The 26,672-nt window shown below is 57.2% G+C and overlaps 1 protein-coding gene and 1 non-coding gene across 2 annotated transcripts; both read left to right on the forward strand.

Moving 5' to 3' along the window:
- The first annotated feature begins 1,834 nt into the window (after positions 1 to 1,834).
- WNT10A (Wnt family member 10A) lies at positions 1,835 to 18,026 on the forward strand. Its single transcript, XM_030454352.1, has 4 exons — positions 1,835 to 1,913; positions 4,742 to 5,004; positions 12,717 to 13,093; positions 17,559 to 18,026. Exons 1-4 carry the CDS (start codon positions 1,855 to 1,857, stop codon positions 18,024 to 18,026), a joined length of 1,167 nt encoding a protein of 388 aa, XP_030310212.1. The 5' UTR covers positions 1,835 to 1,854.
- TRNAV-GAC lies at positions 15,160 to 15,232 on the forward strand. Its single transcript has one exon. It is a non-coding gene; the product is annotated as a tRNA-Val (tRNA).
- Positions 18,027 to 26,672: the final 8,646 nt, after the last annotated feature.

Consider the following 26,672-nt stretch of genomic DNA (forward strand, 5'->3'; position numbering starts at 1 on the left):
ACTGTTCACACCCGCCCACATAGCACACTCTCACCCTGCAGCCCATGCAGAGCCACGCACGCTCACTCTCACCACTCACACATTCTCTGTGCTCCACACATGCCCACCCTGCTACACACACTCACTCCCACCATGTGCAATCCATGGACCACACACACTCCATGACCTGCAGCTTTGCTCTGCACCTAGTGGGCTCTTGCCCACACTGTGCCCTGTGCACACCACACACACACCTCACGCCCCATGCATTTACCCCTGCTTGCCTACCCACCCATGCGGTGTACACTCAATGTGTACTGCACACACTCATCCCTGCAGTGCACACTCATCCCTGCCATGCACTCTCCCTCTTGCTGTGCATAGAATCATAGAATTGGCTGGGTTGGAAGCGACCTCAGAGATCATCAAGTCCAACCCTTGAACCAGCCATGCTCGCCGTGTGCTGCATTCTTACCCTACACCCTGTGCAATCACCCACACTTTGAGCACACTCACACTTGGCATACTCACCTACCCCTTGAGTACACTTGTTCCACAGCATGCACCCTTACCCATGCTGTGCACACTCTACTTATACTCTGTACACACTCCTCCACTCACCCTATGCCCATAGCAGCCTGCCCCACTCCCTGTGAACACTCCCCCACACTGCACACTTCCCCAGGTCCCCGTGAATATTCTCTCACTCCACACACACCGCACACCCCAGGCAGTCCCCCACACTGTGCACACTTGCCCCCAGGCCACCTACATTCAGCCCTCACCACTTCATCCCCACGACGCACACACTCGTCCCCCGCCATGCGTGACCCCCCGCCACGCACACTTACCCTACTCCCTGTGCACGCTCCTCCACGCTGTGCACACCCTCCATACACACTTCTCCACGCTGTGCATGCTTACCCCACTGTTCGTGCACACCCCCTTGACTTTCCGTGCCCACTCTTCACTCCGTGCCCACTCTCCCTACTCCCCATGCCCCCTTACCCTCACCCCGCACCCTCTCTATTCCCCGTGCCCACTCCCCGCCGTGCCCTCCACCCCCCTGCACCCACTCCCCTCCTCTCGTGCCCGTTCCCCCCCGGCCGTCGCTCGCCCCCACTGCCGCCCGCTCCCTCCCCGGCAGGCTGCGTGCGACACGCCGGCTCCCCGCCCCGCTGCCACCCTCTGCCCCGTCCTTCCCCCGCGGGCTCCTGTCTGGACGTGTCGGGACTCGGGCTCCGGGCGCTGAGTAATGCTCGGCGCAGCGCGATCCCAGGCAGAACCGCCGCCGCCGCCGCTCCGCGCCCAGCGCTCCCGGGGCGCTCCAGCCGCGACCCTGCTCGCTCCGCCGGCGGCCCGGCGACACCGGCGGCGGGGGACGACGGGGGGGCCGCGGCTCCCCATGTGCCTGCGGGCCCCGCGGGAGCCGCAGCGCCGCTCGCCCGGCGATCCTTGCCCACACCCGCCGCGGCCCCGGAGCCCCGGGGTGCCCTGGGGAGCGGCGGGGGAGCGTGCCCCGCGAGCCGAGGGTCCCCCGGGCCCTCCGGCGCGTCCCGCCATGGGGGACTGAGCCGGGGGGCTGAGCGCGGCTGGGCGGCGGCGGGCAGGGCGGGGGGCGCGCAGCTTTCGCCGGGCTCGGCGGGCGCCGGGGCGGCGGGAAGCGGGGGGGGCATCCCGAGAGGATGGCAGAGCCGCCCCGGCGAGCCGAGCCCCGGCGCGCAGGGAGCCAGTGAGAGGGAGGAGAGGGGAAAACACAAACAAGCAAACAACCCACAACAAACAAAGCGGGCAGAGAGCAGCGCCGAGCCCCGCCGCCCCTGCCCCAAAGGCGCCCGCCCGCCCGCAGCCCGCACAGCCGCTGCCCCAGCGAAGATGCGCCCGGCCCTGGCCCACGGACTCTGCTCGCTGCTGCTCAGCCTCTGGGTACCCAGGTAGGAGCTACCCCCCCCTCCCCCTCGCTGCCGCTGCCGCTACCGCCGCCGCCGAGCGCCCCGGCCCCGCGGAGAGAGCGCCGGGAAGCTGCCGAGCCCAGCCCCGCTCCGGGGGCGGGCTGCCCAGGGGGCTCCGAGGGGGTCCCGCCGCCCCGTCCCGTCTCCGCACGGCTGCAGACCCCTGCTTAGGGCGCTGTCAGGGCCTCTGCCCCGTCCTCCCCCCCCTCCCCCCACCGACCCGTCCGCCTTCTCCCCGTCCCGGCGGGGCGCCGGCGGGATGCGCGGCTTCCCTTGCTCCGGAAGGTTGTCGCCTTTTCCCCACGGCTGCAGCCGCCCTAGCGCCCACCCTGCCTGCCTCAGTTTCTCTGCTCTCCCTGTGCGGAGAATGGGCCTCCCTGCCGGGGGGCACCGCAGAGGACGGGGGGGGATACCGGCAGGGATGCCGCTGTCGTGGGGGACGATGCGCAAAGGCTTCGTACCACAGGGGCGCGCACTGGGGCGGGGGATCCACCTGCGTCCCCTCTCCGATTCCACAGATCCCTTACGCGGGGAAGGTAAGAGGGGGCCGCCTGCCTTCCAGGAAAAGCCTCCTCAACACTCACCACCCTTGAACGGCTTCATGTCCCCCGGGTGGCTGGCGGCTCCCCTCCACCCGCTCCCAAATCGGTGCGCTGCAGGCAGCCAGGGGTTAACCCTGATGCTGGTGTGAGTAGGGGGGGGGTGTCCCCCGCCCTTCCCCCTCCCTCCAGCCTCCTTAAATATAATTTGTTAACGTTGGGACTTGTATTAATTAAAGCAGCAGTCGCTGCAGCCTGTGACCTGGGGGCTTGTCACCGTGAAATCAAGTTTAAATCCAGATTTCAAGGGGGAAGAGAGCTGTGGGGAGCGCTGTGTCCTTCTACAGAGGGTGATAGTGACAGCTCCTTGCCGGTCCCTGGTCCCCCGGAGCCCTGGGTGGAGCAAGAGGCAGAAGGACCTGCCCCTGCTCTCCGGGGTCCAGACAAGGGCCTCTGCCTCAGTTTCTCTGCTGTGAAAAGGAGGCCAGTAACAGCACTTCTCATGGGATGCTCTTGGAGGTGACAGGCACTGTCCCTGGCTCAGGACAGGCAGGGGACAAGGCCTCAGCAGTGCTTGGGGCAGGATCTGCTGGGTTTGGGGATGAGGACCTGCTTATCCTCATCTCTCAGCCACAGCTTAGTTCCACAATGTGAATGAACTGGGCAGGAGATTTTCCCCTCCTGTGTAGGAGCTTTGGAGGGATACACCCTTTTCCTCTCTGCATCTCACTGTCTCCACCATCCCAGGTCTCCTTGTTGGAATCACTGGGTTTGCACTGGGGCAGACCCACATATTGCCCATGGAAATAGTGGGGTGGTTATAAATACTCTTGGAAAGCTGGAGAAAGCCAGGCTGAAGTGCAGCAGAGACTCTGGGGCTGAGCCTTCCTCCAGCACTGATCTGGGGAAGTCAGTGCCTGGTCCCCAGGGCCTGCTTCTGTCCATGTACTTGTGCCAGGCTCACAGGATTTGGGGGAGTGGGGGGGGAGTAATCCTCCGCAAGACCTGGCTGCTCCATAAGGCAGCTCAAGTCCTTCTTCCAGCATCCTCCTCCGTCTGATTTCTGAAATCAAGGTTCAAAGGGCTGCAGCTCCCTGGGGCCCAGCTCCTGACCATCCTGTGGAAAAGGGAGCCCGGCCTGGAGAGAGCTCTCAGCAGGGACCAAGTTGTCCTGGGCAAGGAGCAGCACAGTGCTGAGGCCTTGATGGACCTTGCTGCAAGCTGCAGGATTCACCTAGGCATCCTGCTGCGTCCTGCTCACTTTGCAGGTCCTCTGCTTGGACACTGTGAATCCCAGGATCATTCTAGCCGTTCCCTGGTCTTCAAGCTACTCCTTCCCTTTCCATCTCCCTTTCCACATCTGTCTATCCTGTGTATCAGTCATAGCTCCAGGTACCTCTTTCTGGTCATGCTTTGCCTATCTCCCCACACTCCATCTCCCAGTTTCCTCAGGCAGCATCCCTACTTGTGTTAGCACTTGCACAAAACCTCCACAGACCTGGTGCCTCCCCTTGCACCCATCTAGCTGCTGGTCTCTGTGCTTCTGTGGTGACAGATACCAAGTCCAGTGGAGCTGGGATGTGACAGTGGATTTGGGATAGTTGCTGTGAGCTTGAGGGTGTTGAGCGGGATTCTTAGTTATGAATGTCCTAGCAGAACTGTCAGGAAAAGGCTGGTCCCTCTGGTAACCTCCCTTGTGAGGACACAAGAGATGCAGGGAGAAGATCAGCAACAGGGAAGGAGCCAGACCAGTGATGGGTCTCCTGCTCCAGGGTCTCTAGATTTTCCTGGGGGGAAACCCACACTCCCTGGGGAAGGTAAGCCAGGGCATTCTGTGTCTGAGAGTTTGCACTGTGCAGCTGGGGCAGAAAAGCCCCAGAGAACGGGGCAGAAGGAATGCAGCCCTGGTGGATGCTGGACTGCTGCTGTGCACAGGCTGCCAGGGTGTCTGGGCTGTGCCAGCATGGCTGGAGAGGATTGCGGCTCCAGGGCTGCTGTGGCATCTCTGCCTGGATGAGATTGCTGTTGTGCGTCGGGGGAGAGGGGCACTTCCAGATCTGGAACCCCCAGCCTTTGAAGCTGACACTTTCTAGTGCCCTTCGTCCTTTTCTCCTCCTTTCCAATCCCATACTATCCTGGTGTGTCACCCTTGCAGGCAGTGGGCACAGCATAAGGAAATGAGCATCTACCCTCCCCGTGTGTTCCCAAAAGGGAAGTGAGTGGTCAGCACATGGTTTTCTCTGAACTCACAGGTTTCCCTTTCCCTCCCAGCTCCTGCTCCAATGAGATCCTGGGCCTGAAGCTGCCATCAGAGCCGGTGTTGAATGCCAACACAGTGTGCCTGACCCTGCCGGGGCTGACGCGGCGGCAGCTGGAGGTGTGTGTGCGCCACCCCGATGTCACTGCGTCGGCCATTCAGGGCATCCAGATTGCCATCCATGAGTGCCAGCACCAATTCCGGGACCAGCGCTGGAACTGCTCCAGCCTAGAGACCAAGAACAAGATCCCCTATGAGAGCATCATCTTCAGTAGAGGTGAGGGCTGGATGACTTCTTTCCTATTCCTCTCTCTTCCTGATCATTGCTCTCAGGAGACCTCATGGGGTCCCCATGGGCTCCTGCACAGATCTTTTCTGGACCAGGGGAACAGACCAGCTCTTCAGCATCTCCATGGATGCAGATAGACAGAGCCTGAGAGACCTCAGGGTATGCCAGACCAAGCAGCACTGCACTGTGGCAAAGCTGGGCTCTTCTCCATGCACCTTTGTACCTATGCTGGCCCTTGTCCTGAGTTACCCCACCCAGCCCAGCCCCAGCTGCTCCCCAGGCTCCTTCCAGGCCTCACTGCTTGCTGGCATCTTCCCCCAGTGCTGTGTAGGCTGGTGTTTGGAGCAGTGCCATGGGTGTGCACAGCTGGTGGGTTTGAAGGTGGATGCCATACTCTGGGATTTGGGTTGGTGGATGCAGTGAGAATTCTGGCTCATCCCTTCTCCAGGGATGCTATTTCAGTGCATCGTGGTGAGCAGAAATACCCCTAGCTGGGAGAGAGCTCCGTGAGCCCATCACCCTGGTGTCATGCCTTTGTGTTGGCTCCTCAGTGCAGAGAGCTCAGGGTTCTCTGTTTTGTGGGATTCTGGAGCATGGTGGTATGGAGGGGCAGGGAGACAGTCTGTCCCAGGAGCTCAGCTGCCAACAGAACCACAACCTGTGCTTTTCTGAGGGAAGCTTCTCCATGGTCTGCTTAGCCCCTGGTGCAACGGTCTTCTCATCTTCCCTGGTATGTCCTTCTCTGTGTCTATCAGAGCCTCACTAGTTGGCACTGTTTGCCTCAGGAGCAGATTCTGGGGGTGCAGAGGGGCTGTGCTGCACACAGGGTTGTGATCTGGTGGAACCTTCTCTAGGACTTGAATGTACCTTCTCACCTAAGTATCTTTCTTGGAGCCTGGGCACTGGCACCCACCAAAGGTCCCGTTGCCCCAGGCTGTGGGCAGAAGAGAACTATGTGGTGCTAGTGACTGGCAGGCAGGGTACTCAGGGCAGGCTGAGTACCCAGCAAGCACATTGCTCCTCCAGCTCCCAAGGAAGGAGAAAACTGCCAGGGATGCTGCTCACCTACCTGCTTTGGGAGTACTAGCCTGGTGGCCAGCAGAGAGATGCTTCTGCCCCTCAAACTTCCTTCCACACCCTGCAACATCCATGGGCCTGCGAGGAGAGTCTCTGAGGAGAGGTTGGCAGCTTGAGGCTTACATGCCTTTGAAGGGATGCGGTGGAAGGACCAACCCAGGCAGCCATAGCAGGTGGGGCATGGCTGGAGAGGGGAGCATAGAAGTGATACAGCACTGAGAGTTTCCTTGTTTCCAGGGCACATAGGCAAAGCTTTTCTGGAGGGAATGCTGCTTTGGAGCACACATAGCATCAGGGCTGCAGTCTTACCGTGGAGCAGCTGCTGATGCCTTAAGTGCAGTGTCTCTTCCCTCCTGAGCAGCACCCAGGTTAGGGCCTGGCAGGGAGGGTGGGGACCGTCAGCCCTGATAAGCATCGAGGTATTTCCAGGTCCTCTGAGGAATGTGGTTCACTTCTAGTCTCCTCGGGCGGCAGGAGACATGACTTGCTGGCTCAAGTTGCTCACACACCCAGGTGAGCTTCCTTGGTGAGGAACCCACCAGGCTGGACTGGGTGAGAAGTTCCAGCAAGAGAAAGCATTGACCTTCTGCATCCATCCCTCAGCTCACCACGTCTGCTGGTGGCTTGGGACTTGCAGCTCACTTGTCTCAGGTGCCACTGCAGCCTGTCCTGCTGTCAGGACCATGACTGATGTGTGTGGGGAGTCCCACAGCCCTAGTCCTGAGCTCTCGGATATTCCTTAGCTCAGGCTCCCAGCACCAGCAGGATGAAGATCCAACACTGGAGAAGGATGAAGGTAGGGCTGGTGCAGCAGAGCAGACCTGCAACTCACAGGGCTCATCTTTTGGCAGCAGAGAGTGCAGAATGAGCCCCAAGCACCCAGGCCATCCCATGCGGTTTGCTTTTGTGGTGTGGAACAAATCTTGAGGCTGGTGCCCTGGCCTGCTTCCAGTCCACTTGTGTCCCTCAGTAACAGAGCTGAAGCTCTGAGCTCTGCCTTGAAGCTTTTATGGATGCAGCCATCAGAAGAGGGATGCTGGGTGCATCTCCAGAGCCCAGTGCTGGAGGAGAGGCTGGTGGTGGAAGTGAGGGGTTCAGACTCCCTACCCCAGGCATTAATGCATATCACCCCCAGAGACCAGGTCTCTGCTTCATGAACTGCCCCATCATTGCCATGCCTGTGAGCGCAACATGCTCATAGGATCATTGTTTGTAACCCAAAGTGACAGACCCCTTAAATCTTTCATTCCTTTTCCCACTTCTCCTGCCATCAGTTCAGCCATGCGTGAATCTCACTGTAAATTATTTGTAGCTCACTTCTCTCTGCTGCTCTCCCCACTTGTCTCCACTCCCCACTGCTGCCCTATCTTCCTGCATCTCTTGGACCTTCCCCAGAGCAGGTATGAACCATCTGGGGTGCAGTGCCACCTGTCCCATGCATCCAGGTACTTGGGACAGCAGATGCATCCAGGTGCATCCAGGAGCCAAAGGGCTTGCAACCAGGGGACAGAGTGGGGACAAGTGTCAAACTAGTGCCTGTCTCTCCATCTTGCTGATCTCATCCCAGATTGAGTGCAAGCCCTGGGGAACCAGGAAGCTTCAAATCGGGCAGGGCTAGGAATCTGGCAGGGCTTCTGGGCAGCATAGCTAGGGACAGGGATTCTGACAGCATCCTTATCAGAGCAGAGACCTGCTGGATGTAGCAGAAAAATGGAGTCCTCTCTGGGGTGCAGGGCACAGTGGTTGCAAGGCACGACAACAGGTTAGTGGAAAGCAAGCAGAGGGGGTGCCCAGGGATTTGCCATCCCTGCTCTCTCAGAACCTTTTTTTTTTACCAGACACACCCATGGGCTGCGGGTTTTTCTGGTTTTGTCTTTTGATCCTGCAGCCTTGGGGTGTCCCTTGTACCCTTTGCTGGGCCTCCAGTGCCATATGTATCTCCTGTCCTTGACCCATGTCCCCTCATGCTTGCATCCAGGCTCAGCTCTGTTGTTGCAAATCTTCCTCCTGTCTTCTATGGCTCCTCATCTGCCTACCTACATCCCCTCCACCTTCCTGCCCATTCCCTGGCACTGTCACCCCTGCCAGCACCCTCCAGAACTGTTCCTGATCCTATGCCTCTCTGCCATCCCTCCCTCTCCGTCCAGTTGCCTGCAGAGATATCCTCTCCTGGCCTCAGGGGCATCTATAGGAGGATGGAGTGGAGAGGTGGAGGCAGGTGCCTGCATCTGTATCAGTAGCTGAGACAGGTCCACTGCCCCTGCTGCATGGATGAGCAGCGTGACTGTGTCCTCCTTACTGGGGAGGGTGAACCATTGCTCCTAGTATCTGGTTCCCCCATGGCATCCACAGGCTGCTGGGGACTGTGTGGCTTAGCTGGGCTGAACCGTGCTTGACTATGTGCCAGAAATGAAGCTGTGGGTGGTAGTGGGTCACTGAGCCCTTGTCCTTGTCTGGTACATGTTCAGCCATGGGTGGGTGTGATGCCAGCAGGGCTGGGACTGTTGAGTTGCCAGGCAGGGGTTGTCTGAGGTGTACTGAGATAGTCCTGTCCCCTGAGGATTCCCCTTAGCCCATCCCAACCACATGAGTATGGAGCTCTGAAAGAAATGGGACTCTCACAGAGTGGCTGCATGTCCTTGAAGGCCCCCAAAGGTGTGTGGCTGTAGGAGATGTGGATCTGGAGTACAGCATCCTGCCGTTCCTTCTGCAGCCTGTGGAGGGACAGGCGATGCTTGCACGTACTGTGCCCTTCTTAGGAGGGCTCTCTGGTGCCAAGGGTTCTGCGTGGCCATGACCAAACCTTGGTGGGAGAGAAATCGATGCAGAGCTGGAAATGTTGGGTTCTGAGGCCCACCCAGCTGCAAGATGGAGTCTGTGGAGGCTTTGCCATGTGGGGAGGGAGGCAGGTGCTGTTTTGGCTATTCAGGGAGATGCTGCTGGGCTCAGGACCCCAGCACCTGGTTCCGCAGAGACTCAGCCAAGCTCTGGTGCCCACAGACTGTAGCGCCTGGCCTGGCACAGCTGCAGCTGGGCTGCTGGCACCATTTTCAGTACCCCCAGGCAAGCCGAGGGCTTTGCCCACCTGGCCTTGAAGCTTATCTGGGTGCTTTGAATGCTCGGATGTGTCCCTGTGGATGCCCTCATACCCTGGAACTTCCTCCAGCTTATGGTGGCAAGTGAGACCCTGGGGGACAGTGCAGCATCCCTGGAGGTGCAGGGGGCTGAGCCCAGATCCCTGCAGCCTGCAGAATGGTGAGCACCGTGGGTGGGTGGGGAGTGAGGGCTGTCCCCGGCAAACTCAGGGAGGTGCAGGGAGGCAAGTTGGGATCTGCAGGGAGGTGTTCAGTGCCTGGCGCCGGGCCAGACCCTGGCAGGTTCACCTGCAGTTTAATTAGGGAGAGGGGAGGGAGCGGGGCTGGGGGAGAGGCTGCATGTTGGGACTGGCTGTATCCGCAGGCCTCACAGGAGATGGTGGGAGAAGCTCTCCTCTGCCTCACCAGACAGTGGGGCTGGGGTGACATGCTGCCAGCATTGTGGCAGTGGGGTGCTGCCCATGGAGGCTGAGCATCCCTGAGGTATCCCAAGGTACCCAGACCAGGCTGTCCTGCCTGCTCCCTCGATGCCACATGGCTGTCACAGTGGTGAGTGCTGGGAGCATGTTGCTGCTTAGGTGCAATGGTGAACCATGGGATGGTGGTTGTGACTTGAGCTGTCCCTACCCCAGCAGACCATGGACCCCACAGCTGTGCCTAAGCCAGGTCCATTGCCTCAGTCCTACATCCAGATGAGAGATGGAGAAACTGCGGCACCCATGGCAGACTCAGTGTCAGCTGGGGCTTGGGGTCCTGCTGAATGGCCCTCCATCTGCTGGGCACAGCTGGACAGGGAAAATCTTCCCTAGCTAAGAAAGCTGCTTTGGGATCTGACCTGGGGCTGAGATTTTGCATCCATTCTCCTTGCCCAGCATAGTCCTGAAGTTCACAGCAGGCTGGATGCCAGCACGGTGGTGTACTGCATTTCCTCTTCCTTGCAGGATGTAATACTTCCCCTTACACGTCCCACAGCTACAACCTCTTCTGAGATCTCTGGAGGGATCTGGCGACTCAGACATCACAACTGAGGTCTTAGGGGGCTGGGGCAGCTGGAGAACCTCTGAAGAGCTCAGGGCTGGCTGCTGCATGCCACGCTTGGCTACAGTTCCTGGAAGCTCCCACCCTCACCGAGCCCATGAGGCCAGTGGTTGTCGCCTGCAGCCATGTTGCTTGCTGCTTTGCTGCAATTCTCTGGGCTCTGTCATGGCCAGGGTAGAGGAAGGAATGTAAACTGAACCTCCAAGCAGAACAGTGCTGGCATGGCTGCTTGGCTGCTGCGGTCCAGGCGCTGCCCTGGCCTTCTCCTCCCCATAGTTCACAGTTTCCTGCGAGAGCTGGTGAGAGAAGGAGGGGAGAAGGCAGGCAGGAGTAATGGGGACAGGCTGACCAGGAAAATGACCATGGTTGGATGGGGACAAGACTGCTGGGATGTCAAGTCCTGGGCCCTGGCCTGTCCCATGCCTGCAGCATGGGAGGTGAGACCTCCAGGGACAAGGACCTGTGCCTCATCCATCATCTTGCATGTAGCTGGAGAGCAGCAGAGGAAGGAGGATTGGGGGTTGATTCCAGGGATTTCTCAGCCTTGGAGGGCACATCTTTATCTGTAGAGATGGACTGGGTGGGGTAGGGCTTCTGGCTGGGCTCTGGAAGGTATCTTAAAGAGATGCCACATGAGAAATTATTCGTTAGGCTTGAGAAATGTGTGACAAAGAGGCTAATGGAAAGGCAGGGCCAAGAGGAGGGTGTCCTGCCGGGTGGAGGGTTTGCTGCCACCTTCCCGAGGCACTGGCTACGTGAGGAGCTGGGGCCACTGTGTGAGGTGGCAGCGACAAGTCCCTGCTCATGATGGGCTGGAGCTGGTCCAGACTGTGGGAATGGAGAACTGATATGGGGAGGATTTGGGCATCCTGGAGACCTTCCCATGCTGGTTCTCTATCCTGCATTGTTCACCTGGGGGCTGAAGTTCCCCAGATTCCCCAGATGTCCAGCTCTAACAGTAGTGTGGGTGTGTTGCAGGCTCTGCCAGTGCACTCTCTAGGAAGGCTGCGCAGTGCACGCACCAGCAGCCCCATTACCTGCCTGCTGAAAAATGTTGTTCAACTTGAGCATGGAAAGAGGCAGGCTGAGCACAAGCTTGTCCCACACCGAGGGGAAGCTGGGAGAGGCTCACGCTGGCTTTTAAGGGCCTCGTTAATTTTTTAAATGCACCAGTGTCAAATTAACACACAAAAGAGCAGCGTGACTTTAAATGTAGGTTTCCGAGCTGTGTTTCATTTCTCTTTAATAAGATCATAGCGTTTGCTCAGCAGGCAGCAGCGAACCACCAAGGAGACGTGTGATGGGGAGCATCGCCCGGGATGGGCGATGGCAGCGGGGAGCAGTTGTGACCTCTCATGACTCCATGTAGCAGGGAGCTGACAGATCCATGCCCAGGATCTGTGTTTTGGGGTGCTCACCCAAGGCCCCTGTTTAATGCCTCAGATCTGCTGGGAAAAGCACCCCAAAATCTCTAGTCTGTTCAGCTGTAGGAAAGCGAGGGCTGATCAATCTGCTCTTCAACAGAGGAAGAGAGTCTGGAGAACTCCAGCTATTTATTTATTCACATGTAAATCCACAGCACAAAATCTTCCCCTCCTCATGCTTGGGATAGTGCTTGGGATAGACACTGTATACTCCTTGCTTGGCCAAGGAACCACAAATAAAAACATTACTTTGCATTTAAAATGGAAGTTCCCAGGTAGAGGAGGCTCTTCACCTGGCTAGATTGAAGCCAAGTTGCTCTGGGGCAGCCCCTTCTCACAGCCCCATGGAGCCCCCACTGTGGGACCTGTCCCTGTCCCCATCCAACCCATCCCCAGCTAATGACACTTGCAGATGTCCTTGCTTCCTGGCATTTAATGACAATCAGCTGCCTGCCCTGGCAGCATGTGGTGTGGTCACGACATGCTGTAACTAACTAGGGATGCTTGATTTTTCCAGGGCAGTGTTACATTTAGAGCTTCTTGTGGGAGCTGGTGGGGCTTAGGGGAGGAAAGGGCATTGGCATATGGATAGATAGAGATGGACAGGCAGTGCATTCTGCTCTATTATTGCTTGATCCTGCACCCTGTAGGCAAGCAGAAGTGCCCCATTCCTCAGCAGAAGTATTCCTCAGCCAGCATTACATTTAATAAAGTTGGAAACTCTGAATGAGGGTGGAAGGGATACTGCCTTTGTCATCAGAGGCATAATGCTCATAGCTGAGAAATGCTGTGGTGGCGTCTTCCAGGGCAATGTGAAGCCAGGGTGATGGTGGGAGCTGGGGTCCTGGCGAGGGCAGGACTGGGCTTCAAGGCAAGCAATGTGTCCTGGTGGGGATGGGGCTGGAGAGCATTGTGTGAGGATCTGATCATGACCCAGCTGGGAGCTGGCGCATTAGGAAAAGGCAAGGCTGAAGCTCTGGCTCCCTACACCCCAGCATGATGCTGGGTTCCCCTGCAGGGGTCATGTGGGCACCATGACTGAGCCCTGATCTCTCCTTCTCTGCAGGCTTTCGGGAGAGCGCCTTTGCCTATGCCATCGCGGCGGCTGGCGTGGTGCACGCCGTCTCCAACGCCTGTGCCCTCGGCAAGCTGCAGGCCTGTGGCTGTGATCAGAAGCGCCGGGGCGACGAGGAAGCTTTTCGGCGCAAGCTGCATCGTCTCCAGCTGGAGGCCATGAACCGTGGCAAAGGCATGGTGCATGGGGTGCACATGGAGCACATGCCGGCTGAGACCCCTGGCCTCCAAGACTCCTGGGAGTGGGGAGGGTGCAGCCCTGATGTGGACTATGGGGAGAAGTTTTCTAAGGATTTCCTCGATTCCCGGGAAACCTACAGGGACATTCACTCCCGGATGAGGCTGCACAACAACCGCGTGGGCCGTCAGGTGAGCAGGGTGCTGGGCAGGGATGCGGGGAGATGGTGGAGGGGATGGGGCCCTCAGGACATGCTCAGGAGGGCTCTGAGGGGCTCATGCTGGCTGTGGCAGGACACACCGTGCAAGGCTGGAGTTGTCCCCAAGGCACCCCGTCCCCCCATTTTTCCCAGGAGCAAGGGCAGTGGTGCAGCCCTGCTGCTGAGCTTCTCTGCTGTGGAGGACACCTCTGAGTGCTGCTGCTGTTGCCCTGCCAAGGGACACTCTCACAGGCCAATGTCACCTGTCTTTGTGGCAGCAGTGCTGTGTGGGTGGCACAGCAATGAGTCCTCCTCCTGTCTCTCAGAGACTGGGTGCACTGGTGTTGAGCAGCTGCAGTGGGAGGGAACTATGGACAGGAAGGAGGAGGTGGCATTGTGGGGACACAGCACAAGCTCCACAGCTCTGCCTCTGGAGAAGGAGAAGGTGTCTCGAGAAGGCAAATGTGAGTAGGATTGAGACAGGTAGTGAGTGCCTATGCAGGCTGGGAAGTGCAGCATCCCCTTGGAAGCAGAGATGAGTCTATAACCTCATCCTCTACCTCTGAGGGGGTGCTGGAGCCTTGCCCAGGTGAACAGGGCAGCCTCCCCTCCATTCTCGTGATGTCAGGTCTCCTTAAAGGTGCTAAATAGTAGCTCAATCTGTCTAAAAGCTGATGTTTAAAAGCAGCCTGACATTGGAGACAAGAAGCATGCAGGCAGAAGGATCTGGGAGGACAGCTGTCTTTCCCTTTTCCCTGGCCTTGGTCCCAACAGGTGCCAGGGAGACTCCATCCCATGGATCCAGCAGGACATTTGTCACCAAGACCCCAGCCACATGCTGCCAGGACAGTGCAGTGTGAGAGTGTTGTGGTGTGGGAATATGTAATTAAAGATCAGAATTCCACAGGAAGTGGATATACCCTTCCCTGGTGCTGGAGCTGAGCTTTACTGGCCCAAAAAGCTGTCCCAGTTTGGCCAAACTGAAAATCCTTGGGGAAAACCAGATATTTTTTCTTCTTTGGCTTTGTTTGCTTGCATGTGTTGAAGGCTTACTCAGCATCAGGCTGTTCTGCCCCAAGCCAGGCAAGACCTCCCATCCCAATTCTAGTTGCAGGGCTCATCCTGGCTCCCCTCTAGCTCAGACCACTGGGATTCTTGGAAGTGCTCAGAAATTCAGGGTCTGTATTACCCTTTTCCCAAGGGAAGCTATACAGGCCCCTGCAGAAGGAGGGAAAGGTGAGACAGAAATTTTTGCTGGGGGGAAAAGTCACCACATGATGCCTGTGGGATCTTACAACAGCATAAATGCTGGAGGTCTGCTTGTCCCCAAGGTCAGTGTCAGCTCTAGGTGGCTTCAGAGACAAGAGCTGGACAAATAGAAGAAGCCTGGGATCTGGGAGCAGAGTCAGAGAAGGACTAAAGTGATAAAAGAGGGAATGGTACCACTGCAGCTGGGCCAGCAATGTCTCGATGTGTTGCCCAGCTCAGGAGTCCTGTTGAGATGAGGGTGTAAGCCCATCTGCAGGTCTGTTTGTGATGGTTGTGGGTGCCATACATTGGAGCAAGAAGATGATGCTGTGTCTGGTCTGTGCCCGTTGGTTCCATACTTATAGCTAGAGCTAGAGCTGGCTATCCACCTGGCCTGGGGATGTGTTTGCCAGCTCCCTACATTCTCTTTTAGCAATGACATGAATCCCACACCCACCCAAGTCCTCCTCACACTTAGCATACTCTTTCTGCTGCAATAAGGAACAATATGCTGACATTTCCCAGGAAAGGAGTGGTCATACTGGATGCAGTAGCTCTGTGGGCCTCCCCTCCCAGTCCTGAGGCTTGAAGCCTTTGAGCAGAGCAGTGATCTAGACACTCCATCCTTCTCCATGGACCCAGCATCTGCAACACCCCGGGCTCTCTAGCATCTTGCTGATGCTGAGCACCCTCTCCATGGTCCTAGAGATGCTCTGCATGTGAGTAAATCTGGGTCCTGGTTTGGACCCTGTAATGCTGGGAGGTGGTGACAGTCACACGAATGGCACATCCAGTCATACCAGGATGGAGGTTTCTGTAGTGTAGTGGTTATCACATTCGCCTGACACGCGGAAGGTCCCTGGTTCGAAACCAGGCAGAAACATGCCAATTTTTCCTGCATTTTGCATCCATCTATGGAACTGAGGAGAGGACTGCAGCTGCAAGGGATGTACAGCATCCTCCAGCACTGGCAGTGGTCACCAAGGTCTGGAGTCGGGTGACCTGCATCCCTGGGCGGGTCACAGGTTTCCCAGTGAGGAGCAGCAGGAGCATGCAAGAAGCTTTGTAGGTCCTCCTAACCTGCCAGATCAGAGAACAAGAGAGGATGAAAGGCAGCCAGAAACTACCCATTACCCTCACAACAAAGAGCTACGATAAAGCTCTTATGAGCGTGTCTGGGAGGAGCTGGGAATGTGCGCAAGAAAGCACCAGCGAGTCCAGGCATGTGCTGAACCTGGGTGTCTGTGAGACAGGGCAAGGACATGGTCAGATAGTGGTGCGTAGAGATCTGATGGCAAAAGTATGGGGCTGAGTCACAGGTGGGTCCTTCTTGAGTCTCCTGGCTCTTAGGACCCTGTCCCCCCTGCCTTGCCCCCTGCCTTGCCAGGGATAACAACAAGTTATCCCTGGGCAGAGATTGATGAAAGGGTGATGCAGTCCTGGGGCCTGGCAAGCTCAGTAGTGACGGTTTGAGTGATGGATATGGCACACAGACACTGTTTTCTCCAACCCCTGTTGTGACCAGCCACTGCCTCAAGTGAACTCCTGTCCAGTTGTCACACTGCTATTTCCTCCATCCCTGTGGTCACTATCACAGCTGCAGCCCTATATACAGATGTTTCTGGGTCCACCAAATGGACCGGAGAGGGGATGTGGGAAAGGATTGGGTCCCAGTGCCAGCATGTTCCTTTGGATGGTGGCAAGGATGGTGGCAAGCAGCCAGTGTTCCTGGCTGGCACACCCAGGGCATGGCGGGAGGCCGGGTAGCTCATTACCTGTGAAGAGGAGGCTGTTCCCAGCAGGAGACAGGGCTATAAGCAGGATGAAAGCCAAACTCCAGCCCAACCCAGACCGCTCCACCATGTGCCCCGAGCTCCAGGCGTGTTTCCGTGACCTGGCTTCATTACCATAATTTCTTAGCAACGGGGAGATTTACTCAAAAACAAGAAAACAAGGAGTAAAAACTATCCACCCCTACCAAAACAAGGCACTTCTCACACACGCATCCCCCCCAGGGAAGGGGTAGGAGCAAGCAGTGGGTGTCAGGTTTGAAGCGGGGCAGTGGAGTAGGGCTGGCATAACGGGATGAGACCTAGCACAGGGCCACATGTCACCTGGATTCTCCCCAAGTGCCAGAGCATGGCCCTGGATGGGGGGATCAGTCTTTGCAAGCCCGAGCTCAGCTGTCAGCAGGTTTTGGGTGTCCTCGTGGGACAGGGACTTGTTGGGGCATGGGAGCATGTGACCCAGCAGGGAATCCCAGTTGTGACAGAGCAGAGGATGTGCAGACATTCCATGACCCTGGAGGGTGCTGGGCATGAGCTGTTTCCCTTGGCACAGCCACAGCAGCATCACTTGTAGGGATGGGGAACCTAGGGGGACCCCAACATGCAGCCTGGGGGCTTAGAAGCATTTCCCAGTGAGCCCAAAGTTCTCCTTGCCCCCACACTGGCCTGTGTGTGGGCAAGTATGTGGCCACTGACCCACATGCTTCCAGCCAGCCCAAACCACAGCCATAGGTCACTTACCATAGCCCTTGTGGGGTAGTCATTTGGTACTGGCCTCACTGTGGCTTCCCCAAACCACAAGTCAGGGCTGTGAGCATCCCTCCGATCTGAGGGGCTGCCTCCAGCTCCCAACTGCTGTGCCCAGGGCTCACATGAGAAAACAGGTGAGAGCTGAAAGCAGGGCTCTCCTGGAACTCCCAGAGCTGGGGCTTTATGGGATGGGGAAAGCATCCTCCCACTGCCCCGTATGCAGTGCTTCTGGCTGGTGAGGTGCTTGGGGGATCCCTGCACTGGGGGGTCCCAGGAGGGCTGTAAAGATGCAGCCACACTGGCTTTCAACTGGGGTCTGTGGTCAGGTTGCTGCTGCTGGAGCCAAGCAGCAGTTGAAGGAGAGATCCAGGCTCCTTTCCCTCCCTGTGCTCAGGCAGTTCACCTTCTTCTTCAGGTGCTGATCCTTTGCTGGAGTGTGAAAGTCAGTTGGTACTGCCAGGATGGGAAGGTTCAGGGTGTGGGACATGGGTGACACTGGACACATTAGCAGAGTGCAGCCTTGCTGGCTTTGGAGCTGCAGGGCTCTGACTATTGCTTGCCAGCCGTTGGTGCTCCTGTATTCCCACCCACACAGAGCTCCAGGGTGGCTTCTTCAGCCCCCCAAAAAAGTCTCCTCCATGCGAAACCCTCTGTCCTTCTCTCGTTGCCCAGGTGGTGATGGACAACATGAGAAGGAAGTGCAAATGCCACGGCACCTCAGGGAGCTGCCAGTTGAAGACCTGCTGGCAGGTGACACCCGATTTTCGCCTAGTGGGGTCCCTGCTCAAGGACCGTTTCTACGGGGCCACCCTCATCCGGCCGCACAACCGCAACGCCGGGCAGCTGGAGCCGGGCCACGCTCGGCATCGCCGCCGGGCTGGCATCAGCGAGCTGGTTTATTTTGAGAAGTCACCCGACTTCTGCGAGCGGGAACCAGCCCTGGACTCCTTGGGCACCCAAGGGCGCCTGTGCAACAAGACCAGCCCGGGCATGGACAACTGCGAGAGCCTGTGCTGTGGCCGCGGGCACAACATCCTGCGGCAGACGCGCAGCGAGCGCTGCAACTGCAAGTTCCACTGGTGCTGCTTCGTGGCCTGCGAGGAGTGTCGCATCACCGAGTGGGTCAGTGTCTGCAAGTAGCCGGGCAGATATGGGTGCCCACCCCAAGGTGCCAAGGACAAGTACGCCTTGCCCGCGGCGGGGGAAGGGAGACAGGTATCGGCGCTGGGGGGGAAGGAGGTGGAGCCGCAGTAGCCACTTTCCCTCCGCTCCGAGGGAAGCGGGAGAGGAGATGCTCGGCACTCTCTGAAATCAGCACTTTGTCGTCAGCCGGGGAGGGCAGGGCTGCCTGCTGCCTGCCTGCTGCCCGCCTGGCCCCACACGAGAGCACCAAGGCTCCTGGCCCCAGGGAGCGCACGGCCATGCTGTACAGACCGCTGACACCAGCACTGCTCGGGGGGGGGGGCGGAGGGTGGGCACGGGAATGGGGGAGCACCCGCTGGCACCCAGCGGGACAGGGCAGGGTGGGGTGGGGGACAGCAGGGCATGGGGAGCCCAGGGTGGGAGGGGAGGGGACACACACACATTGGCACCATGCACAGGTTCCTCTGGCCACATGCAAGGCTGTGCTCTGAGCTGAATTGGGATGGAGCATCCCATGGGCTGAAGAGGGGGCACAGCTCCCCGGGCTGGGGGCTCCTCACGGACGGGGCAGAGGTTGGACCAGCTTTAGCTGTAGCATCATGGCTGGAGGGGATGGTGCCCGGGGCTGTGCTGTGTGTGCCTGTGTTATTGTATGGTAAGTTATTTTCTGATTGTGAATAAAAGTGGATTTGAGACAGCATGGGGTATTCTGGGATGCAGTACCCTGCTCTTCCTGCTGCCTGGGGCTCACTGCTCCTTCAGGGTTCCAGAAAGACTGAAGGGGGACTCTTGGTACTGCCTACCCACTTGTGTGAGACTTTCTCCTAGGTGTTCTGCTGCTATCTCACAGTAACAGCCCTAGGAGCTGGTTGTAGATGAGCAGGAGGTGGAGACTCTTGGGCACCCCAAGCCCCTGGAAAGTGGCTGCTGTGAGGCTCCTGCCCAGCCAGATGCACGCTGGACCCCTTTCATCCTGGAGGAATCCTGGCTGTTAGTCCCATGGCCGTGCTGGGGCTGGGGACTGCGCCACTGCCCCCCAGGCTCTTGGAGAGGGATGCTGGGGACAGGGAGTAGGATGAGGGGCTGGCAGTCAGGATGAGCAAGGTGACGGGGGTCTGCAAATGGCACCTCGCTATGGTGGTGGGGAGAGCACCCATCCTGTTGCAGCAGCTATTTTTGGGGGGAATGCAGGGAATCATGCTGCTGGTATCTCCTGGCTGATCACTTCCCTGCTCCTCCCACGGCTCTGTGCCCCTTAGGGCTATAAAAAAAAAAGTCTAATAAAATAATAATAATAATAATAACAACAACAACAACAACAAACCAACACAAAAACAACCATTAAAAAACCCGACAGACCAAATTGAGGAGGAAAATATCAGGCCGGAAGGAAGCAAGTGCCCTGGGCCCAATGCGGAGCAGCCTGTGTCCTTGTTTCATAATGCTCCCAGAGGCAGCGAGGAGCTGGGTAAGCTGGGACAGGTGCTCTGCCCTTTGTCACCCCTGGGCAGCAGGGCTGGCTTTGCTCCTCATGGAGAACCAGGTGATGGGGTCTTTGGCCCCTGGAACCAGCTGTTTTAAGGTGCTGAAGGGAAGAGGAGGGTGCTGGAGGTAGTGGAGGAATGCATGGGAGCTCCTGTGACCTTGTGGCACCTGTGTGGCTCCATTTGCCTGTGCAGCAGGGACAGCAGGGCACACAGCCACTGTGGTGACTCCTGGCAGCTAAGACCTTGGGATGGTGATCCAACAGGGATGGGATCTTTACCTGGGGCTCAAAACACCCAGGTTCACCCTGAGGGCCATGAAAGCATCAGTGTTCCTGTGGGGTGAATTTGCCCTGGAAGAGCATGCTCCAGCAGTTCACTTTTGCTTCTGAGGTCCCAGTTTTCCACCTCCGACACCCATTTCTGACATCAGGGCCTTGTTACCCAAATCACCAAGCCCTTTGCCCCAAGAGCTAGTCAGACCCCCATGTCCCCCAGCCAGCCCATCTCCTCACTCCACCCCATGATGGTCAAATCTTGGGGCTGCGAAGACTGCAGCTTGCTCTTCCCTTGCTCTCCCTTATTTTGGGAATAACACAGACAGCCAGAGTGAGACTCCTAGCATAGCCTGGCTATCCAGCCTGGTGAGCCACAGTGCCCGGGCACTCGTTCTGTGGAGACCTTGTCTGAGCTTGGGACCCTGGGACATTCAGGGGAAAATAAAAAAATCTTTTGGGGGGTCTGTGGGCAGCATGGTCCGGGGTGCAAGGAGCTGTGCTGTAGGGATGCTCTGGGTGCAGGCAGCTCCAGGGCATGGACTTCCTGCTTGCAGGAGCTCATTCCATCCTGGGGCCAGCTGGCACCTAACACAATACCAACCTTCAAGATAGGCTCTGTGGCTTCCCTTGCTGAGTGTCTGGGAGCCACAGGCAAGGAGCCAGTGTGCCTGTGCTTACAGAAACAGTGTCTCCATGTGTCCCTAAATGGGAATGAGCTGTCCCGCAACCATCCTAACAATCTCACAGATAGGCACAAAGAGCATGCATGATGCCTCCTCTCCCCATGCCCGCTGCTGAGCCTCCAGAGTCAGTTGCCCAGCCAGGGCTTGGCTCCCCAGTGTTTGGGCATCCCAAACCTCTCCTCTTCCATGAGTCTGAGTGCGGCCTCCTTGATCCACAGATGGGATCTGTCCCCGTCCCACCAAAGAGTCATGTTTCTCCACATAGAGGACTATGAGCTGCTGCAGCTGCTCTACCATCACCAGGTTTGGGTACCTGACCTCCTTGGCCCATGAGGGACTCCTCCACCCTGCAGGACACAGCACATGGGGATGGGATGAAATGGGGAGGTTCAAAGGGCTTCACTCAAGAAAGAGGAATAATCATCAGGGTAGAAAAGTCCAGGCAGGTGATGGAGGTGATTTTCAGCAGAGGGAACCAGATTTTCCCAACACTCCCCCATCATCTTCCCACAGAGAAAAATTGCTAAGGAAGTTCCAAAACTGAAAAAGAAATGGCCATTTCTTCCATGTGCATGTCATGAAAAGAGCAGTGAAGGCTTCCAAAGAAGACATCAAGACTATGCTGGCAAACAAAAGGTGGAACTTACTCCAGTTCCATCAAGTATTTTGGTCCAAGCTCTAGAGATTCCTTCATCCCCAACAGTCCCTGCTACAGAGGGGACCACCAGCCTGGTGGTTTGCCAGAACCATGCAAAGTCCAGGGGTTTTCTCAAATTTTGAGCTTTCCAGTCCTGGGAGCAGGAGATCTTCCCAGCTTCTTCGCAAAATGAAAGTAAACCTCACTTCTTGGCCCTGTGGTTGTGGAGAGCGATGGGAAAACCTGACCTTAGAGTGACTGCTTAAAAGGCAATAGAGAGACCTGAGCTGCCCTGATTGGTTTGCACTTCTGCCAGGTCTGAAGCCAAACATGTGGCTGTCCAGATGTGGATACATACCCCAGGCTGGTGCTCTCTCAGACCCTGGCCTTGTGCCCATCACCAGACACAGCATGGAAGAGCCAAGGGGACAGTGGATTCCCTCCAACACAGCAGGTTGCTCTGGTCCTTTCTCCTCTCACCCAAAGCCCCAGCTCATCTCCTGCTTCTGGAAAGCTCCAGCAAGGGTGGGGAAGGTCTCTGGGGGTGGCAGGGGGAGAGAAGGGGGGCCTGGGACTTTCCCCAGGAGATCACAGGAGGAACTTTGGCTGGAGGGTGGGGGGAACCAGTGAGGAGTTGCTACATCATGCCCCAGTGAGCCGTGAGTAACTCCTCTGGTATTTCTTCCCTGCGCAGAACAGTCATCAGAGCCAGATCCTGCCTGGGGGAATCACTACATGGGAACGCCCAGCCCCATCCAAATTCCATTCCTACTCCCAGCAGAGCTGACATGAAACAGATCCATGAGGGGACAGTTCTCTGGTATCCCCTGTCCTATCCCACCGTCTGGGATGGTGTGAGCATGGCCATAGGCAGGGCTAGCAGTGCTGGTTGGCAGAGCCTAGTGTGCTGCTGGCCTACAGAAGCAGCCAGATGCACCTGGACTACTGGAAGTCACTGGACAGCAAATCATCATTGCATCTGCTGGTCCAAGGGAAACATGGGGCTGACCCTTCTCTTCCTTGATTTGGGCAACTGGCTTCTGTGCTTCCTCTAGTTGAGAAGCAGGTGTGCCATGGCTTGAGACCCTTCCCTGGCTGGCACCATGCTGCAACCTGAGCTACAGAAAAGTGCTTGAAGGCTTTTCTGAAGTTCAGCCCTGACATGTCATGCTTGGCACCAACACCTGTGCAACCCCCAGAAAAAGAAAAAAAAATAGTTTGGCCCAGCTGACCTGCAAGGCCAAGTACCTACAGCAAGGCAGCAGATGGCTCGGGAGAGAATCCCTGGAGTCCTGTTTTCCCCCCACCAGGCACTGCTCCTGCCCACCAACCCCCAGCACAGCATCGTGGAGATACTGCCCTCTGTGATGAGGGGTGGGTCACCTATTCAGTGAGAAGACTGTCTTGAGCTCATTGAGTGACCAGACATGTGGGCAGCATCCTGACTTTGAAGGATCATCCCCTGCTGATGGGAGGACTGCAGCCTCCTTGCTCAGTCACAGTTGCGCTGGCCCCTGGTGAGCTAAAACTTGGTGCCCTTGGATACAGGACTGCCACATACCTGTAGAAGGGCCAGCAGTGTTTGGAAATGAATGGGATGTAGACATGGAGAGCAGCGGCAGGACTTGGGCTGAAGGCCGGGGTAGAGCCAGGGCAGCTGCAAGGGCTCCCTGAGGAAGATGACTAAAGGATGGGAAAGGTAAGGGCTGAGCAGGCTGGGAACAGACTTAGAGGTGTACTGAGCCCCTGAGGTGAAATATCTGAGCAGAGGCAGTGGGTGCAGAGGAGCAGGGTGGGCAGGCACCGGAGTGATAGCAGACAGGGAAACACATGAGAGAAGAGTCTAATAGTGTGCCTGGGAAAAGGGTGATGTGGGGGTCCTTCACAGCCCAACGCCCAATGGCTGAGATCTTCACCAAGCAGATAGGCATCAAGTCTCCCCAGGGAGCCTGTGAATACAGAAGGAATGCTCTAACCATCAGACCACCTTGCTTATGGTGTGCCCCCTGCTGCAATAGCTATGGATAGTTTTAGACTCTTTAGTTTTATACTCTTTACTATGTCAGATGTGCATGTGGTTCCCTGTCCCAGGAAACACCAGGGATACCCCAGGCCTCAGAGGTGCCTCACCAGAAAGCATGTGAGGGACATTGAGCCCTGGCATAGGTCTGTGACCCATGAGAATAGGACATCCACCATTTTCCTTTAACCCGTGACCAGAGACCTCTCAGAGTGAGTGTCCAAACCTGGCTGCTGAATGAATGGATGTCTTTCCTGTCTCCTAACGGGAGCTGAAGAAGAGGAAGAGGAAGGCAGGTCCAGCAACAGAGAGGGACATTGGGATCCACCAGCATCCCCAGCTCATCCCTCTCATGAAGAAGATGAAGGAGGCAGGAGGATGCCTGGCTGTGACAGCACAGGGCACACCTGGGAAGGGTGTCATCCTCAAAGATGCCTGGTGGGAACATCAGGACCAATGGGAGAAAGAAGTAAAATCTTTTTGGACATAGATGGAGAACATCTGGGGGTGGGGGTGTGGGGGGTGTTTATGCTATCCGTCTCCTTCCCCCCATGGCAATGGGAGTTTTTCGGCTAGGAAGGGAGTTAATGAAGGGGCAGAGCTAGCATGGCGGAAGGATGCCAGTGCAAGGGAGGTGGGAGCAGACAGCTGGGGGTCGGAGGATGAAAGCACCGGGTCCTGGGTGGGAGTGACAGGAGCGGTGCAGAGGCAGCCAGCAGAGCCAGGTGCAGCGGGAAGGGCTGGGGGGAAGGCAGGGAAAAGAGGCCAAGTGCAAGGAGAGCAAAGGCAGCGGAGGAAAAGAGAGCCTGGCCAGAGAGGCAGACATGAAAGGGGGAGTGAGGCAGGGGAGAGATGAAAGGGCCACGGCGCGGGTGCTCCTGCCTCCTCCCCAGGCTCCCGGGGCACTGTAATCCCCGGGGAGCTGTCTCCTCTCATGTGGTGGCCCGCAGCTGTGTGCGGTCGGCTCAGCCCCACCGCTCCGCACCGGGACTTTCCAGGAGGGGGAGAAACCCAACACAAAACACATGACTTAACCAGCGCCTGCCAGGCCCCGGCACATGCGGGGTTCGAGGGCACCCTGCTATGCAGCAACCCCCGGGATGCTACAACCCACCGGGGCCAGGGCCAGGGCCAGCTGGCAGGCATGGTCCCTTCTGCTGTGGGTGGAGGTGACCCAGAGCAGAATGAAAGGTATGAGCATGGGCTGTTGATGAGCAGAGCTCCAAGGTGGTTACAGGCACATGATGAGCCTGCGAGAGCCTGGATCAAACAGCATGAGACTGGGCCCATAGGGGCACACCTTGAGGTCATGAAGGCAGAGGGGTGCAGAGGCCATATGGGGTCTGTCTCTCTCCCCTCCTTCTTCTCCTGTTGAGTGCCATGCCCTCCCCCTCCTGCCTGCTGGGCTTGGCTCTGAGTGCCAGAGACGGAGCAGCACTTGTCAGTCAAAGTTGGCATCCATCCTGATGGGTCACTGGGTCACTTATTTTACTGCTCAAAAGAAATCCAAGAACCTAGGCCACAACAGGTACTGAAGTGATGCTTCCAAGGCAGTTGGAGTGTCTTCACTCTCTATGCCCAGTCCAAGCCATCAGAGGAAGACTTTTTCCCATAGCAGATGACCTTGATGCTGCCACCGTTCAACACTGCTGACTTCAGAGATGCTAGTCTCTCTTCTCAGCTTTGGGGTAGGAGGGGAAGCACAGAGATGTCCTCCACCTGTCTCCCTTCCTTCCCACCTCAGTTTTGCCCATGTCACCCTTCTCTTGTGTGCCTTTGTGAACCTGGTGGGCTCAGCTAGAAGTGACTCAGACTGAGCTTGGGCAACACTATGAGGTGCCTTTGTCCTCCTGTCTTAGTGCTTTTCCTCTCCCCAGTCCCAGTTTCAAGACAAAAGAGAACCTCTACTAGACAGCATGTCCAGGGAGCTCCTGCGAGCCCCTGGAGTGTCACTTTGTAGGACTCCTTTCAGAGGCTCTTACAGAGCAGGGCTGTGCCACCTCTACAGCTATTTCCCTTCTGGGTGGGATACCATTTAATCCCATCTTTCTGGCTACATCTGGAAATGCTCTGAGTTCCTCCAGAATTCCCCAGCCTCTTCACAGTCCCATCTACCCTCAGCAAGGAGCTTTGGACAGCCTGGAGCAGTGCCTTACTGGGCTCACTGGCCTCTCGATTCAAGGGGCCCACTTGAAGAGGTGATGAAGCTGCTGCAGTGGAGAAGAGCCCAGCGCACCTGGGGAGCAGGGGGTGGCTGTCCACAGAGCCCCATCCTTCCTGGTAAGATCCAAGCCTCCCTATAGGAATGCTCCAGCTTAGCTGCAGCTGCAGGGAGGGGAGGTGCTTGCCGAGCGCCATGGCACGAAGGCATGATGGGGCACGCTCTGCCGGACCATGAATACCTGTCCCAGGTAGTTAGAGGCACCCAAGGCATGTATGGGTGGCTCAGAAGCACACGCCTCGTCAAGTCTGGGCGGTGGTGCTCCACTGGGAGAGGAGGCTCTTCCCAGTTTGCCCTCCCACTTCTGATGATGAATGGGGAGCTCCCCCCCGCCAGCGACCCGCTCCCCATCACACTCTGCACGTAGCACACGGGTCTTGTGGGGGTGGAGGGGGGAATACCCCTTTTCTCCTTGGCAAAGGGGGTGTGAGTGGGTCTGGCCTGAGGGTGAGGGTGGGCTGGGTGTCCTCACTGGGTCCCTGAAGCCTAAGCATCATTGCTTGCATGAAGTGCCAAGGGAGATGCTGAGCAAGGATCAGAAATCAGGAGATGTGCCAGTCAGTGAAAGAACAAAGAGAAGCAGAGGTAACGATGTCTGGTGGCTTGCTCTCATTTGCTGCTTGCATGGACATGGGCTGCATGCCTGTCACATGCACGGGGACATTTCCATGTCATGTAAGCCTCATCCCTGCTGTTGACGTACAGCTCACTATGTCTCTGCTGTTGCAGGATCCCATTGCTTGGGGCAGGCTTCACGCCTCTGCCACTCCTCTGATCACACTGCCAGCACCCAACCAGGAACATGTTATCTTGAGAGGTCTCCAGACTCTCTGCTTGCTTGTGCTCTCAGCCCAAGTACTGATATGCATATTCCTGAGGGCATCCTAGAGGGCTGATTCCAAGCAGAGGATGAGGAAAAAAGCCAAAGTCTCCAGCTGTTTGCAACAGCTTCCTAACAAGGATGCACAGCACTGTGACACTGCCAATGCAACTCCTCTGCCTTGACCAGATGGGGTAAATACCTGCTTGAAGAAGGGGATTTTGCTAGGGATTGATAGCCCTGTGCTGGCTAAAGGTGTGCTCCACGCTTCCTGGGAGCCAGGGGCTGGGAGTTCACACTGTACATTTGGGTAAGCAAGGAGGCACATTTCCAGCAGCCAGAACTCTGAAGTACTTTTGGCCAGGACTGGGCAGTCTGCAGTGCTGGAGGCCCTTAAGCCAGGTGGGTTGGTAACCTTTGAGGACAGTTGTTCACAGGTGGTGGGGGCTGTGACAAGAGGGGTGCAAATCAGAAGACTTCTGTCACGTTTCTCCAGCTCC

The sequence above is a fragment of the Calypte anna genome, chromosome 7 (assembly GCF_003957555.1).
Source record: "Calypte anna isolate BGI_N300 chromosome 7, bCalAnn1_v1.p, whole genome shotgun sequence".
NCBI classification, from domain to species: Eukaryota; Metazoa; Chordata; class Aves; order Apodiformes; family Trochilidae; genus Calypte; species Calypte anna.

Coding starts and splice junctions, on each gene's coding strand:
- WNT10A (XM_030454352.1), top strand. CDS start 1,855: ATGCGCCCGGCCCTGGCCCACGGACTCTGCTCGCTGCTGCTCAGCCTC. Junction 1,914..4,741: donor CTCAGCCTCTGGGTACCCAG/GTAGGAGCTACC, acceptor TTTCCCTCCCAG/CTCCTGCTCCAATGAGATCC. Junction 5,005..12,716: donor GAGCATCATCTTCAGTAGAG/GTGAGGGCTGGA, acceptor CCTTCTCTGCAG/GCTTTCGGGAGAGCGCCTTT.